Source organism: Peromyscus eremicus, chromosome 10 (genome assembly GCF_949786415.1).
Source record: "Peromyscus eremicus chromosome 10, PerEre_H2_v1, whole genome shotgun sequence".
Lineage (NCBI taxonomy): Eukaryota > Metazoa > Chordata > Mammalia > Rodentia > Cricetidae > Peromyscus > Peromyscus eremicus.
This window is the reverse complement of record NC_081426.1, coordinates 92,122,357-92,137,819: the sequence shown is the minus strand read 5'-3', so window position 1 is coordinate 92,137,819 and position 15,463 is coordinate 92,122,357. Positions and strand designations below refer to the sequence as shown.

Here is a 15,463-nt window from a genome sequence, read left to right as displayed (position 1 = left end):
AGGTTCCTCATTTTTATTTTATGGCGTGTTGGGGGGGCGTGTAGAGTTGGTTCTCCACCTCCACTGTGGACTCTGGGGCTCAGACTCAGGTGATGAAGCTTACATGGCAACCCTGAGGTTGAGGAGAATTTTAGGTTATATGAAACCGTCGGTTCTTTCCATGATAATAGACCATTAGCTGATGCAATATTTCCAGAATAACTCTGAAAGGTGAAGTTTCGTGTTGAAACAGGGTACACTGCTTCTCCGATAAGCTGGTCCAAAGGGCACATACTGCTGGGTTCCCTGACCTATGCTGAGCCTTCGTTAGAAACTGGCATCATTTCAAAACCCAAAGGTGTATCTGATTTGTCAGGGGCAGAAGGCAAAGCTTGCCTCACCTCCTGCAGCCCGCTAATACCTGACAGGACTCTCTGTGGAGCTCTGTGCAGAGGTGTCTGTTTTGAGAACAGAGCCGAAGGAAGAGGGTGGTGTGGAGCCATGCACATTGTCCTAGAACTTCTCCTGCTGGTAGGCATCATCATCTACTCCTACTTGGAGTCACTGGTAAAGTTTTTCATTCCCCGGAGAAGAAAATCTGTGGCAGGACAGACTGTTCTCATCACTGGGGCTGGACACGGAATAGGCAGACTGACTGCGTATGAATTTGCAAAGCGGAAAAGCAGATTGGTCCTGTGGGATATCAATAAGGTAATGCATGTTCCTGCCAACCTTTAAAGTCACCAAATAACAAGGCATGTATTTCTTTAGTTATTTGATTTAGCTTTTCTTGTTTGTTTTCCTCTTTCGAAGTTTTAATAAATCTCCGGGAGCCTTGCTAGATTTGTGCGACAGGTTGACCAGATGGAACTAATAAGCTGGAGGACTGTCGTGGGGGTTTTGTTTTGTTTTGTTTGTTCCTACTATGATGTACAACTTGATAACAAGAGCTGTAGGAGCTAGGAAGCTTCCAAGCTGCTGAAATTAGGCGAGCCACATAACTTATCCCAACTTCATATTTTTTTTTTTTTAAATCTCTACAATTGGGATAAAACTAAAGAGGGTGAAACCGGAGGTCATGATGTCAGGTGAAACAAGCCGGGCTCACAAAGGGAAGGCTCTGCCGGGCATGGTCTCTCTGCTGTGGTCCCAACAAGCCGGGCTCACAAAGGGAAGGCTCTGCCGGGCATGGTCTCTCTGCTGTGGTCCCAGCCCTGGAGGAGCCAAGCAAGAGGAAGTGAAGCCAGCCTTGGCTACAGATAGACAGGAGAGGGGGGTCTGCCAGGGACTAGGAGAGGACAGCCATCATGGGACTGTCAGAGTGTCTCGTGTGTGTCTGTGGAAATGCCATCGCAAAACCCTACTATTTTGTACACTAATAAAAGCAGAACACCGAGATGAGCGAAGCATGGCCAGAGAGGACTTACCCTACAGAAGGTGCTTCATGTGCACAAGTGACAACGAGTTACATTCTGCCATGCTCCAAATCAACTGTAACACCGGAGGGGTTTTGTAAGCTCTTACCAGCAAACACCAGCCATACATAACAATGGGTTTCATCATACACATGTGTGTTTTGATCGTATTCACACCTCACCCCCATTATTATCTCCTGCCCCCTCCCACTCCTGCTGACCCCCTTTCTAGCTGCTCCCCTCTGCTTTCACATCTTGTGTGTGTGTGAGCTAACGAGCTTAATTAGGATTGCTACCATGAGCTCGCTGGGACGAGGGTTCATTACAGGAGCATGAACAGCTCGCCAGTGGCTGTGCTGCTACAGAAGGTAACAGTGATAAATCATTTCTTCTTCAAAGCACCTGCTTGAAGCTCCGGTCACTGCCACTCTCTACAGACCTCAGATCTAGAGGTCTGAGGCGTGAGGGGGCAGCTGAAGTAAGCAGGCTTCCGCTAACAACAGTGGAAAACTCTCCCACCCAGCCCGCTGCTGTGTGCTGCAGCCCCCAAGACTCTCCGCAGGGACAGTGGTTTTGTAGTGACTTCTTAATCCTGGTTAAAGTCTGTTCTCTGAGACTGCTCTGCGGTTGAGCCTAAGATAATGAAATGCAAAGGGGGCCCAAGCGAGGCACCCAGCCTCAGCCAAACTCACAAGATGGTGACACCACTTCTGTCCCAGTGTGCCCAGGAGAGGGCTTCTTAGGCATCCTCACTCTTCATCACAGAGAAGTGGGGATAGCCCAGAGAGGGAAAAGTATAATTTAAAAAAAAAAATTATTTTAAACCTCATAATATTCCCTGTAAAATCAACAGATGTCAAAACTTGGAAAGAATTCCTATTTTCTCGAAATAGAGGTAAAAAAAAAATTAAGACATCCAAGGGTGGTGACTCACACCTGTAATCGCAACACTCAGGAGGATGAGGCTGGAGACTGGCCAGAGTGGGAGACTTGCTTGGGGTACATACACATAGTAAGCAAGTGACAGATAGTGATGACTGGTCTAAAACAACAGAGAAAACACACACACACACACACACACACACACACACACACACACACACATCGTTAGGACAATTCATCTCAGGTAAGAGGCCTCTGAATTTAGTCTAAAAATAAGCTGCCTTCATGTCCTGGACTCATGCACAATTTCAACCACTGGCTCTTGGCCCTTTCCATTCAAAGCTCCAGAAGGATGAACACCCCGTAGATTATCTGGTGTAGTAACAGTTCCTCCGTGGAAGCTTCTCTCAGACAAGAGTCTCTCCTCTCCTGGCACCAGGGGGATGAGTTCGAGTTGTCAAGGCCCGTCAGAATCGTACCATCTAGAATCACTGCTGGGCGGCGTGCTCAGCACCTTACTGCCTGCTACGGCTGATGCTCCCCCAAGTGTGAGCTGAAGGGATGGAGCAGCCTTCCTCCTGCCCTCCGTGCTCAGACATCTCCCCTGACCTTGTGAGGATGCCCTCCATGCTATGATGGTGTCCCTCTACATGAATCACCTACACACAAGCCCCAGGCTAGGATGAAAAGCTGCAAAAACCCTACATGGAAAGGCTTGCTTCTCTTCCTTGCTGGTGCTGGTCGGGCGGTAAAGTCGCTGTGATTAGTTCATGAAATTCCCTTATGCTTAAGGAGATTTATGGGACAAGGGTTTTAGAGTATTTCTCCTCCAGCGCTTATCTTTCCTTGAATTTGCCTCCCTCCCTCCCTTCCATTTCCCCCTTCCGGCCTCCCCAGCGCGGTGTTGAAGAAACTGCAGCCGAATGCCGGAAACTGGGGGCCATTGTGCACGTGTTTGTGGTGGACTGCAGCAACCGGATGGAGATTTACAACTCTGTGGATCAGGTGAGAACCAGGGTGCAGGTGTCTGCATATAACCATATGTATCAGCTGACACGGGGCTGGGGAATGAAAAGGTCTTCTAGGGCTGCCTAGACACCAGGCCCTCAGTGAAGTTGCTGTGTGACCGAAGGAGAACATACATAGACTTTCTTGGTATTAAAATCTACTCAGCTCTGGCCTTTGTGGCTGTTTCATATCATCAATCAAATTTGCTTTCATCAGAAGTTTGAGCAACGGCCCAGAGGAAATGACAGATCCCTTTTTTCTTTCTTTCTTTCTTTCTTTCTTTCTTTCTTTCTTTCTTTCTTTCTTTCTTTCTCTCTCTCTCTCTCTCTCTCTCTCTCTCTCTCTCTCTCTCTCTCTCTCTCTCTCTCTCTCTCTCCCCCCCTTCGTTTCTTCGTTCCTTCCTTCCTTCCTTTCTTTCTGTTTTGTTTGTTTATTTATGTGTTTGTTTATTTGGTTGGTTGGTTGATTTTTCAAGACAGGCATTTTCTGCATAGCCCTGGCTGTCCTGGAACTCACTCTGTAGACCAGGCTGGCTTCAAACTCAAAGAGGTCTGTTTGCCTCTGCCTCCCAGTGCTGGGATTAAAGGTGTGTGCCACCACAGTCAGCTATGACAGAAAATTTTCCTTTCTAACATTTTTTAAAATTACATTTTGTTCTACTAGGTCTTATTTCCTCTCTGAGATTTTATTGGTTTGTGTATAATCTAATCTTTTATGGAAAACATACAGTTAATGAAGTTAAACATTGTATTTATTTAGTGTGTGTGTGTACATGTGTATGTGTATATACATGTACATGTGTGTGTGGGGGGGTGCACACCCCACAATGTGTATGTGGAAGTCACATGACAACTTTTGAAAGTGCGTTCTCTCCTTCCACAGTGTGGGTCCTGGGGTTGTCTGGTCTGGAAAATAAGAAAAAATGCCTTGACCCATTAAGCCCTCTCACCATCCCAGTATAACCATTTTTTTAAGAAAAAGTAAACGTCAGGTGCTTCATTGAACCAAATCCTCTGAAAAGCTACCACCTTCTTTAACCTCATTTAACTTTAAACCCCACCAGCCTCTCTATAGATAAAGTAAACACATGCTTGAAAGGTTTGACCCAGACAAAGATCATGTGGCCTCGGGTAGTAGAACCAAGATTAATTACTTAACACTTATAAAACATTTTGTCAGAACTTAAGCATTAGTTTACCAGCACAAACATTAATGCTTGCTTCCTTAAAACCTTAAATTCATAAGCTTTCACGCTACCCATGCTGTGCTGCGCACAAAGTTACAGGTTTTCACCCATTCAGCCTACCTAGTGACAGTTCTCCTTCCGGGTCACTGTTTGAGGCAGTTTCTTCCTGTCTGAACTCTGAGAGACCTCATGCAGTGGAATAAAAAAAACAAACAAACAGAAAAAGAAAACCCTAATCCCTAGACGGCACTGTGACCAAGCTGTCACAGAAGCCATTTGGCACAGACAGAAATTGCATCTCAAATCTGTTCTGTACTCAGAAAGCTGGCAACCTGAGGAGAGGGGCAGATTGATACTAGATACTAGATATCCGTCTTCCTTGTCACGCCCAGCCGTGGATTATCCGGGCAGTGGGTGTGGACAAAGGCAGTCTCCCTGGAGCTCAGTCTCGCCTCTTGAGAATTAGCCACGGTTTTGTGACTTGGGATGTCTGTGTGCCTCTCTTTATCATCCCTTGCCCCATTCCCTCCTTTTGTGTGTTATTGGACTCAGGCATTTCTTGAAATGTTGAATCCACTTAGTTTCTGCTGGTATCAACCTTGTACTCCTTTGGGGGCTTCTGGGCTAGGGGTAGGAAGTGCAGTGGTTAGCTCAGAACACACAACCCATTAACAGTGTGCAATTACCAAGCTATACATGATGTGTATGTTCTGATTACAAAGTGGAGTATATGTCCTTATAATAGAGAACATAAAAATGCCTCTATCCATCCGATCGATCCCTATCACTATCAATCCCACGACCGTGTGAAAGTAACCCACCCTGTGTGTGCATTTCCTTATAAGGTAAAGAAAGAAGTGGGTGATGTAGAAATCGTGGTAAACAATGCCGGGGCGATATATCCAGCTGACCTTCTTAGCACCAAGGATGAGGAGATCACCAAAACCTTCGAGGTCAACATCCTAGGACATTTTTGGGTGAGTAAGTCAGAAACATTTCTGGCTGGTGTGTGTCTGGCACCTCTTCAGTCCTGGAAACTCATTGAGTTCACAGTATTTTGGGGTGGGAAAATGTAAAGTTGTTTGGTTTGGTTTTTTTTAAGTCACGAATTGTGTAATGTGTTTGAGTAGACGAGCCATAGAGTCTCTGGCATTTAGAGTTCACGTGGACACAGTACACCCAAGTAAAAACCATCTGGTTTGTTTTGTCAAACAGAATCCAACATAGAGCCTGGCATGTTCTAGGTCAACAAAAAAATATTTGTGAAAGTTTGCTAAGAGTTGTCTCTGTACATCTTTCCAGTGTTTTAGAGGAAGTATATACCATGTACATCTGTTTGTGGCCTCCTTTCATAGAAATTTAGAGTTGAAAAGACATGGAAAAAACTAAACAGATGTGTGCAGGAGTTGGGGACACTTTGGGTTGAGGCTCTGAGATAAGTTGACATTTTGACAACATTATCATCTATAAAGTTCATTGCTGAGTTCACAATTGGGTTACCAAAAAGAAAAAAAAAATCTCAAAATGTTTTAATAAGTTCACAATTTTGTATTCATAACTAATCTCAGCCATATGCAGCCTATGGGCAATGGGCCAAACAAGCCTGTTAGGTCCAGGGAATGCTGGAGTGTAGAAAGATGAGTCAGGAGATTTCTTACTATTGGTTATTTGTTAGAAAATGAAGTGTGAGTCTCAACCCTTTGGAGAGAGCATGGGGCCTTGATATTAGTGTAGCTCCTGGAGCAAATATGGATTCGAAGATCATCCTTCCTCAGCCCCTCATGCATGGTAATGTGATCTGGCCATGATGCCACTCACACTATACAGAGACCTCGTATATTAGTTATCTAATAATTAATAGCAAATCATAGCTATGTCACAAAATATGTCAAAAGATAGGGGTTTAGAGCAGCCACGAATGTTCATTATCTCCTCACAGATCTGTAGGCAAGAGCTGGTTTGGGATTTGGTTTGGGCTCCAGGAATATGCATAGAATTTGAAGGGTAGGTCTATAAAATTCTCATAAGATGTTATATTTCTCACTGTATAGTGAGGCTTCTTTTGGAAACAAAAAAAAATCTTTTGTTTCCCATAACATAGTGTATCATATATACTGTTACAAGAAAGAGATTTGGGTCTGCTACCTATATCTGGTGGCTGTGGACCAGGACAGAACTCAGCTTGTGTTCTTCAGTCGCCTTTATAGAAGTAGATCCCCATCCTTCTAATTGAAACCAAGAACTTGTAGATGCCAACTTACGCTTGAGGTCTGACATCTGTGGATTTATCCCCTGAAGATGTTGCCCAGAGCTCAGCAATACTGTGCTTGTCTAGCATGTACCAAGTCCTCTGGTTAATCTCTAGCACTATAAAAAATGATGATAATGTTGCTTAGATGGCATGTCCTGGAAGGAGCTACTTGGCGCCTTCTGAAAAGAAGAAGGGGGCATGTTGGCACAGGTCCTCGGCATGTGAGCTAAAGGACCCAGCTCCCGGTGCTGTCCCAAGCCAGCAGGTTTACCCTTCCTTCCGGTCATTTGTGTGGAAGGGACCACAGAGTCTTGCAACTATTTAATTTCTAATACCTCTACCTTAGCAGAAATGAAATGGCCCGCCTGGGGATCTGCCTAATGCCCGGGTCATTGTTTCTTTTCTTTTTACATGGACCTTAAGATCATAAAAGCACTTCTTCCATCGATGCTAAGAAGAAACTCTGGCCACATTGTCACAGTGGCTTCAGTGTGTGGCCACGGAGTGATTCCTTATCTCATCCCATATTGGTAGGTATTAAGCAATAGCAGCAGTGCTCTGCATTTTTGGACTTCTAAGGGGTGGACTTCAGGCCTCCAGCTTGCGAATTTAGACATAGGGAATGTATATGGAAGGTTAGCATAACTTTTAAATGACTTCTGAAACCAGGAAATTGGCTCTAATTTTATTTTAAAATTCTTAGACTGTTTCCATTGTATCCTTAAATGAGTAGATGTCGGGACAAGACACACAGCAGACTAGGAAACAAAGCACACAGAAGTTAACAGGTATAGCGTGGCCTAGGTGCACGCCTGTGTGAGAGAAGGAATACAGAATGGCCCTGCCGCACCAGGAGATGCAGACGCTACACACCATGTTCTAGGGACACAGACACACCATCTGCAACACATCCCCTGTGAACTCTGCGAATGGCATCTGATTTCCCTTCTTCTGCCATGTAATAATCCTGGGAACAATTTTACCAAGATATTTGGATGCAGTGGGTGCATAGGTTGTTATTTCTTTATATGCACACTCAAAGCTAAATTTAACTGCAGACTAAACAATTTCTCACACTGAACATGGTCACAGATGAGTTACATTTCAACATAGCTCAGGTTTCTGTTGTACACACATAGAGGAGATACACACACACACACACAGAGAGAGAGAGAGAGAGAGAGAGAGAGAGAGAGAGAGAGAGAGAGAGAGAGAGAGAGCCTTTAACACTGATTTTTTTTGTCACCTGGATCAAAACAGCAATTAACACTTGTACAGATCCTTGTAAATCATAAGTTACTATTCCTATCCTATTTTATTGAATCCCCAAAACAGCCTTATATTTTATTATCAACATTTTATAATCAGAGAAACAATACAGAATCTGGTGTTAAAGATTGCACATACAAATCTACCCATGCCCACACCATCTGGAGTCCTTTAACTCCAAATACTCAATGAAATTAAGAAGCCACAAAGACCACCAATGTCAACAGAGAAGCCATCAACCCGTTAATCAAGACAGGAGAGATGTATACCATCCCACAACAGTTTGTCAATATTGGTTTCATAGTATTTTCTATGTCTTTTACTGACTCATACTTTTAAAGATATAACAGTAATAAACCCTGATTAAGAAACCTTTGTAAGGTTGACGGGACCATAGAAAAGGCCACATGTAGAATGGAAAACATTAAGCCTGTTTGTAAAGTGGTTGTTTTACTATCCTTGCTAGTTAGAAATTAGGAACAGGGCTCTGGGGTGTAGCAATGGTTGAATACATGCTCAGCATGTGCAGATCCCTGAGGTCAATCCCCAGGACCCCAAAAGAAAAAAAGGTACTGGGCATGTTCAGAATTCTGCTTAATCACATAAAAAATTAAAAACAAATGCTCATTTACCCTCTCAGAAAAACTGTAAGTAGCAGGCTCTGGGTCTTCTTGCCCTAAACAAACAAAGCTGTCTTCTCACCGGGGACTGAGACTGTCCTACAACTTTGCTGATGGCTGATTTTTCTCTCACAGCTCAAGCAAGTTTGCTGCGGTTGGCTTCCACAGAGCGCTGACTGCAGAACTTGAAACCTTGGGGAAAACTGGTATCAAAACTTCATGTCTGTGCCCTGTGTTCGTAAATACTGGCTTCACCAAAAACCCAAGCACAAGGTGAGGTGGGGTTAGTTATGCTGACCTTCAAGCTGGAGCCCTCCCAGACAATGAATGACACCTTGAGTAGGTCATAGGTATTTAACAAGTATGTCACCACTTGGATGGCGGTGGTGCACGCCTTTAATCCCAGTACTTGGGAGGCAGAGCCAGGCAGATCTCTGAGTCCGAGGCCAGCCTGGTCTACAGCATGAGATCCAGGACAGGCACCAAAACTACACAGAGAAACCCTGTCTTGAAAAAACCAAACCAAACCAAACCAAACAAAAACAAAAAAAACCCAAAAAACAAGCAAACAAAAAACAGTACGTCACCTTTATTTAAGTAAATCCTGTGGCACCATCTCAATCCCTAACAGCTTTCTTACATGGAAGAGTGGGTCTCCTAAAAATCCTGGCAAGTGCTCAGCTTCGAGTCTGATGCACTTGGCGAGGAGTGCCCTGCCACTGTAGGGAAGACACAATAGGGAAGAAAAGTGGAAACTCTAAGATTGGCGGGCAGGCGCCCTAGAGCAACCATAGCCGCAGACACAGCAATGCCCAGGACTCAGGGACTTCTCACTCAGGCTACTGAACCCTGAATTTCTTCCACTAGAACTGACATTAAGGTACTCTATCAGGTGTGGCTCTAAGTCTGGATTGAAGACTCCATTGTGAAATTAGAAAGGGAAGAGACAGAGCCCCAGTAGTCTAAAAAGTACTGATTTCCATTGCCGTGGGATGGTCTGCTAGTCCGCAAACACAGACATCTCACTCACGCTTGAGCCTTCAGAAACCTCACACTGTCTCAGGGAAGTAAGCTCTAACATTCACTCAGCCACACCTAGGCATGCCAACCTTGGTGTGACATTTCAAACCCATTTTTATGCTTTGGTTTTTCTCTCATTGTCTTCATTAATGGGCAAGACTTTCCACTGGGCACAGGTTATGAGCATTTCTCAATGATACATGGGCACAACCTTTGGATCAAGGAATGCCATGACAGCAGACGTGACATATATAAAAAAGCTGTAATTTACACAAATCTTAAATTCCCATAAAACTGCAGGAGAAACAAGTCAGAAGCAAATCTTAACTACTGAATGCCTCAAAACAATACAGTTCTACGGAATACCCACATACAGCAGGGAGTGTGCTCAGCCATAGAATAGTCTCTTTACATCCAACAGGCCTGAAAACATCACATGATTCATCCTAGGCACACCCTTTTGTCCCCAGCTCCTCTGTTTCTTCCCACCTTGTACTTTGTCATGATTCAGTTATTTTGACCTGGTGAGCCAACACACACACATACTGGACTTGAAAGTATAAGAATGTGATAACAAGATATCAGCGTGGGATGTAGAAAGGGGGTGTGTGTGACATTCATAAGGGGAATCCTGAAACATTTTAAAGCCTAATTCCGAATTTGGTGAAGAGATAGGTTAATATCCTTTGTTCATTAATTAAAAACAATAAAAATGGAGGGACTGGGTTTTATCCCAGTGGTAGAGTGCATGCTTAGTGTGTGTGAAGTGCTGGGTCCAATCCCGGCACCCAGATGAAGAAATACAGTATAAACAGAGATGAACTCTTTCCCCCACTTTCCATTAGGTTGTGGCCTGTATTGGAGACAAGTGAAGTTGCAAGAAGCCTGATAGATGGAATACTTACCAACAAGAAAATGATTTTCGTCCCATCCTATATCAATATTTCTTTAGTACTGGAAAAGTAAGTACAGTATAGAACCCTGAAATACTAAAACACAAACAGAAATGTTATTACAGAGAGATTTTCAGATGTGACTGTTGCTATGGAAACTCTCCATGCCTGGAGTGAAAATTAAGTCTCCCTTGTTACCGCCCTACTCATTCCAGAGGAGGAAAATGAGCCCTTGAGTCCCCAATTCCCTTTGTAAAATACATCCTGTCTCTGCCCAAATTTTGCTCAAGACTATGCAAACCAAAGGAAAGACAGTTTAAAGCATACAGGTTATGGAGACATCATAAGGGCTCTGTGTGTGTATTCATGTGTATGTGTGTGATGTCTGTGTGGGTGCAGGTGGAGGCAGGATTTCCTTCCTTCCTTCCTTCTTTCTTCCTTCCTTCCTTCCTTCCTTCCTTCCTTCCTTCCTTCCTTCCTCCCTCCCTCCCTCCCTCCCTTCTGTCTTTCTTTCTTTCTTTCTTTCTTTCTTTCTTTCTTTCTTTCTTTCTTTCTTTCTTTCTTTCTTTCTTTCTTCTTTCTTTTGAGACAGGGTCTTTCATTGAGATTTGTACTCACCAATTAGGCTAGGATAGATGTCCACTAGCAGGGATGTGCCAGACCCCGTATCCCCCAACACTGGGGCTACATGCACACCACCATACCCAGCTTTTTATGTGGCTTCTGGGGATTAAACTCAGGTCCCCACATTTGTGTGGCCATCCCCCCAAACACTTGGGTGCTCAGTGTTTGCAGTTCTTTGTAACAGTGTGCATCTTAAATGTCTCACAATCCACTTCCACGTGATTTTACATCATTTCATTTAGAATCCAAGAACCTTAGCATGGAGTCATTTCTTTCCTTTCCAGGCTCACGAGCCCCAAAGACAGCAAAATCCCATGGAACAAATTTCCTCTACACAGCTCAAAACAGGTCTCACTAGAGTGGGAAAATCCCCAAACCGGACCAGGCATGTGTATGACCATGATATAAATATGATTGATTGTTCTGCCTGGGATGAGAGCAGTAACCCTGAACGAGGAGGCACCTCAAAGCCTTTGCCTCTTTGTAGAGCGCTCAGTGTGATTTGTTGCTCTGGCAACGGGGCTTTTTGTTGCTCTTTGCATTTAACTCCTTTTAGAGAGAGACAGTTTTGTGCTCGGAGGCAATCACTAGTCTTTGGGGGGTTTGTTCAAAGATCTGCAGAAGCTTTCTTCTGACCCTTGTCGTCCTCACAGCCAGGTCATCCTCACCCCTTAATACCCCCCCCCGCCCCCACTGCCACATCTTCCCACCCTCTGCCCAGGGGCTGACAGGGAAGTAAATCTCGCATTAGCAATTCCAGTGTAATTTGAAATATGACTTTCTGTATAGAGCATGCTCTTTCTGCCTCCTTCCTTTGGTACACTCATGCTCTTCCTTCACCGGTCAGCTCAGGTTGACTAACCCAGCCCATGTAAATCCTCCACATTTTATTGTAGACAGCGGGTGGTTTCTGGCCAGCTGTGGCAGCCGCTTGGCTTGGCACAGCAATATGCTCGGAGGCAACAGCCTTTTCAAAGGCTCCTTAGTTTTCCCTTTCATAAAGTGATGGGTCTCCTGAACATAAGGAGGAAGGGTGTGTGTCATGGATTCTGAGTTCTTGGCACCAGAATTCACTGACTCAGCAGTGAGTTCATAGCTTCAGTTTTTAGATCATTGTTGGTATAAGATCTTATACAATTTTACTATTATGAAAGAGTGGTGATCTAGTATAGGTCAGTGTAGGTGGGGAGGATGGGGGAGAAACTAAGGAAGAAGCAGAGAAGGGAGGAAAACTAAATTCAGGTCAGGTAAGCTTCGGGGCATTTTTAAATTGAGGGGGGGATGCTAGTATCAAAACTTTACATTGAAAAGTTTCTTATCTTTTTTTCTTAATGTAGGTTTCTTCCTGAACGTGCCTTAAAAGCTATAAGTCGTATACAGAATATTCAATTTGAAGCAATTGTGGGCCACAAAACCAAAATGAAGTAACATCTGCAGAGATGTGCATACACCAATGACATGATGTTGACGTGTTGAAGCTTTCTTTCACATGTTTAAAGTGCTACTGGTGTTTAAAATGTAGTTTTGGCACTAGCAGCCACCTAATGAACAAGACTGATTAGCTGACCAAGGTCTTCTGTGCTTGTAGAGATCTCAGCCTGTAGTATTTGGTGATGGCAATGGGAATATAGCAAGATAATATCTATTAAACGAAGAAGTTGAAAGATAATCAGTGTGGTTTTTATAAAATAAATTATTGCTAGATATCGAAATGTAGACCAAGGGGTAAGATAATCTTGGGCAAATGCTGACAAGTTGTAGTCCTTTCCACTTTGATGGAGGGGTTCGTAGTGTTCTCAGTCTGCTCTTTGTGGACAGGATGAAAACTTTGTTTCCTTGCCATACCAATTAGAAAGGAGGATTTTTGTTTTGTTTCCCGATTTTTCTTAGTGTACAGTTTTTCTTACACCATGTGAGTGAATAATGAAGCAGTTTTATTTGCCTAACTTGGTGAAGCAAATATTTGTACAGACTTGCAACTGTGAAACCTCAACACCTTGTTCTTTACTTTAGAAAGACCTTGAACACATTTGTTTTTCTTTTTACTCTATTAGGCAATCACTAAAAAATATTCAACCGTACACATATTAACAGCAACACAATCTCCCCCAAATAAATCCCGTTATGAAGTGCAAAACCTTCCTGGTTTTTTGTCTGTTGGCTGTTTGGTTTGGCTTTTGTATTCTGCTGTAGGGGACTGAACCTACAGACTTGCACAGGTTAAGCCCTCTGCTCTGACCTCCTATCCATGAACTTCCAGCATTATTTCCACTTTTTGTTTTAATCCTTTTTAACTGAAGCTCGGCAGAATGCCTGGGAACGTGGTGATGATCTCTCTTGCCCACTTCTCCTGCACATTTTGAGTGTAGTGGTGATGATCTCTCTGGCCCACTTGTCCTGCACATTTTGAGTGTAGACATCTTCCTTACAAGTACCAGGTGCATTTCTAAACATCCGTCTACGACAACCTTCATGTTCATATTTCTCACTCCCGCCAACATCGCAGCCCCTTAGGCTACCGCCAGGGCGCACAGATCCCCAGTAAGACTCCATCCATGTGAACCATTTACTTAGGGATACGTCATAGAATTCCTAGGTTCCCGTGCACACAGTATCATGATTTAGTGATGAGTATTTAAACAGAATCCTCCTATCTTAGCCCTCGGATGTAGAATTGTAGGTGTGTGCCACAGCACTCAGCTGAAAATAAATAATTATAAGTATTTTTGTAAATATTTAAAGTTGTTTGAAGGAATATTCATACCCATGGATTTTCTTTCTCTGTAAGAAAACATTACTACATATTGATTGATTCCTCGAAAGGCTGAAATCTAAAAGATAAGACTCCCAATGACAAGTGTGTGCTTAATTTTGTTTTTCACTTGGCTTGGCTGGCTCGGCAGATCGGTGAGAAGAGAAGGAGTGTAGAGAGAGGCCACGGGGCTCACCTCTGGTGCCTTTGTTTCTCTGCTGCCATCTAAGGGTCCGAGAGAGACCTCAGGTCCAATAGAAATCCACGTCCCAGCACTGCTTGGGGTTGACATCAACCTCTGTCGAAGGCTTGACATATACACTTTTGCTGGAAATAAAATGCAACCTAAACCCAGTCTGGTTCACCTTTGGAATGTGAACTTGGACAGTCAACTTGTAATACCCAAAACCCAAAGACATCTATTCCTTTTCCCCAAGTTCATGAACTCTGCCTCCTAAACACAAATTTTGTCTGTTCCGAAACACTTAATCTGCTCTAAGGTGCGGCCTTAGACTAGGTGGATGAAGCAACCCACAACTGCTCCGGCTCAGAGGCAAGGTAAACTGTACTGAGGGTGGGCGACTGTTAGAAACACAGATGACACATTTGTCTTTCCATGAGATTAGAATTATAAATTCGCAAACCACCTTCCATGGCAGCAAATTGCCAAGAAGTCTCCATTTCCCCTGAGAGCCAGCCAAGCCAAACAGAAGTTCTTTTACTCTGATCTTAACTACAAATAACTCTCAGATCACACACTGCACATCACCATGAGAATGTGTATGTGTGTGTATGGAGAGAAGGGGGTGGGGGTTGTAGTATGCAGGTTACCCAATGGCTAAAGGAGCCACAGCAGAGTCCAGTGGATTCTAAAGAGGGCTAACGAGAGGCGAAGGAGGAAGCTGGGAGGGTTGCCAAGGGGCTCTCTGGGGAGGAGAGCAGAGCTGCTAAAGGTATTGCCACTGAGCCCAGTGCAACATCAGAGCGGTTGTGAGCCTCGGGGTTGAGCTGAGCTGCAGAAACAAGTTGGAGAACAGTGGAGACTGGAGAGGAAAAGCCCTGACCAGCCTCAGACAGACAAGTGAGCAGATGTATGGAGCAGGTCCAGATGAACAAACGGGAGATGGACAGACTGATGGCAGTCAGTCACCCATGTCTACAATGGGGACAAGCTGAGCTGACGCTCCCGGGAGAGTTGGGAGTTCTCTGCCTGTCGGTCCCTCAACATGCACACAGGGCGGTCAGCCGACAGGCTAGTGGAACCACTGCCATCTTGACGTTAGAGGTTCTCCTGGTTATGGTGTCTAGGTGCAGATGTTGCACCCTTTCTTTGGGCTGTTGAGTTTCATAAGTTCTTAGGCCTGGTTTTCCTGATAGAAAAGTCCAATAAAATAAAAGGGTAAAGCATATTGTTTTTTAAAAAGTGATAGGCTCAGTCTTCCTCCTCCTGCCAGAGCAGTTCAAGTCCACAGCTGTGGCCAGGCCCCCGGGGTAATTTCTCACCATATTCTTTAATTCGTTTATTTTGTTTTGTTCATTTTTTTTTTTTAATTTACAGGGTCCC

General features: G+C 44.1%; 1 protein-coding gene across 1 annotated transcript; it reads left to right on the top strand.

Moving 5' to 3' along the window:
• The first annotated feature begins 334 nt into the window (after window positions 1-334).
• On the top strand, window positions 335-13,271 carry Hsd17b13 (hydroxysteroid 17-beta dehydrogenase 13). Its single transcript, XM_059275285.1, has 7 exons — window positions 335-690; window positions 3,174-3,281; window positions 5,316-5,447; window positions 7,145-7,251; window positions 8,746-8,883; window positions 10,476-10,592; window positions 12,485-13,271. The coding sequence occupies exons 1-7, from the start codon at window positions 481-483 to the stop codon at window positions 12,573-12,575; spliced, it is 903 nt and encodes a 300-aa protein (XP_059131268.1). The 5' UTR covers window positions 335-480; the 3' UTR covers window positions 12,576-13,271.
• Window positions 13,272-15,463: the final 2,192 nt, after the last annotated feature.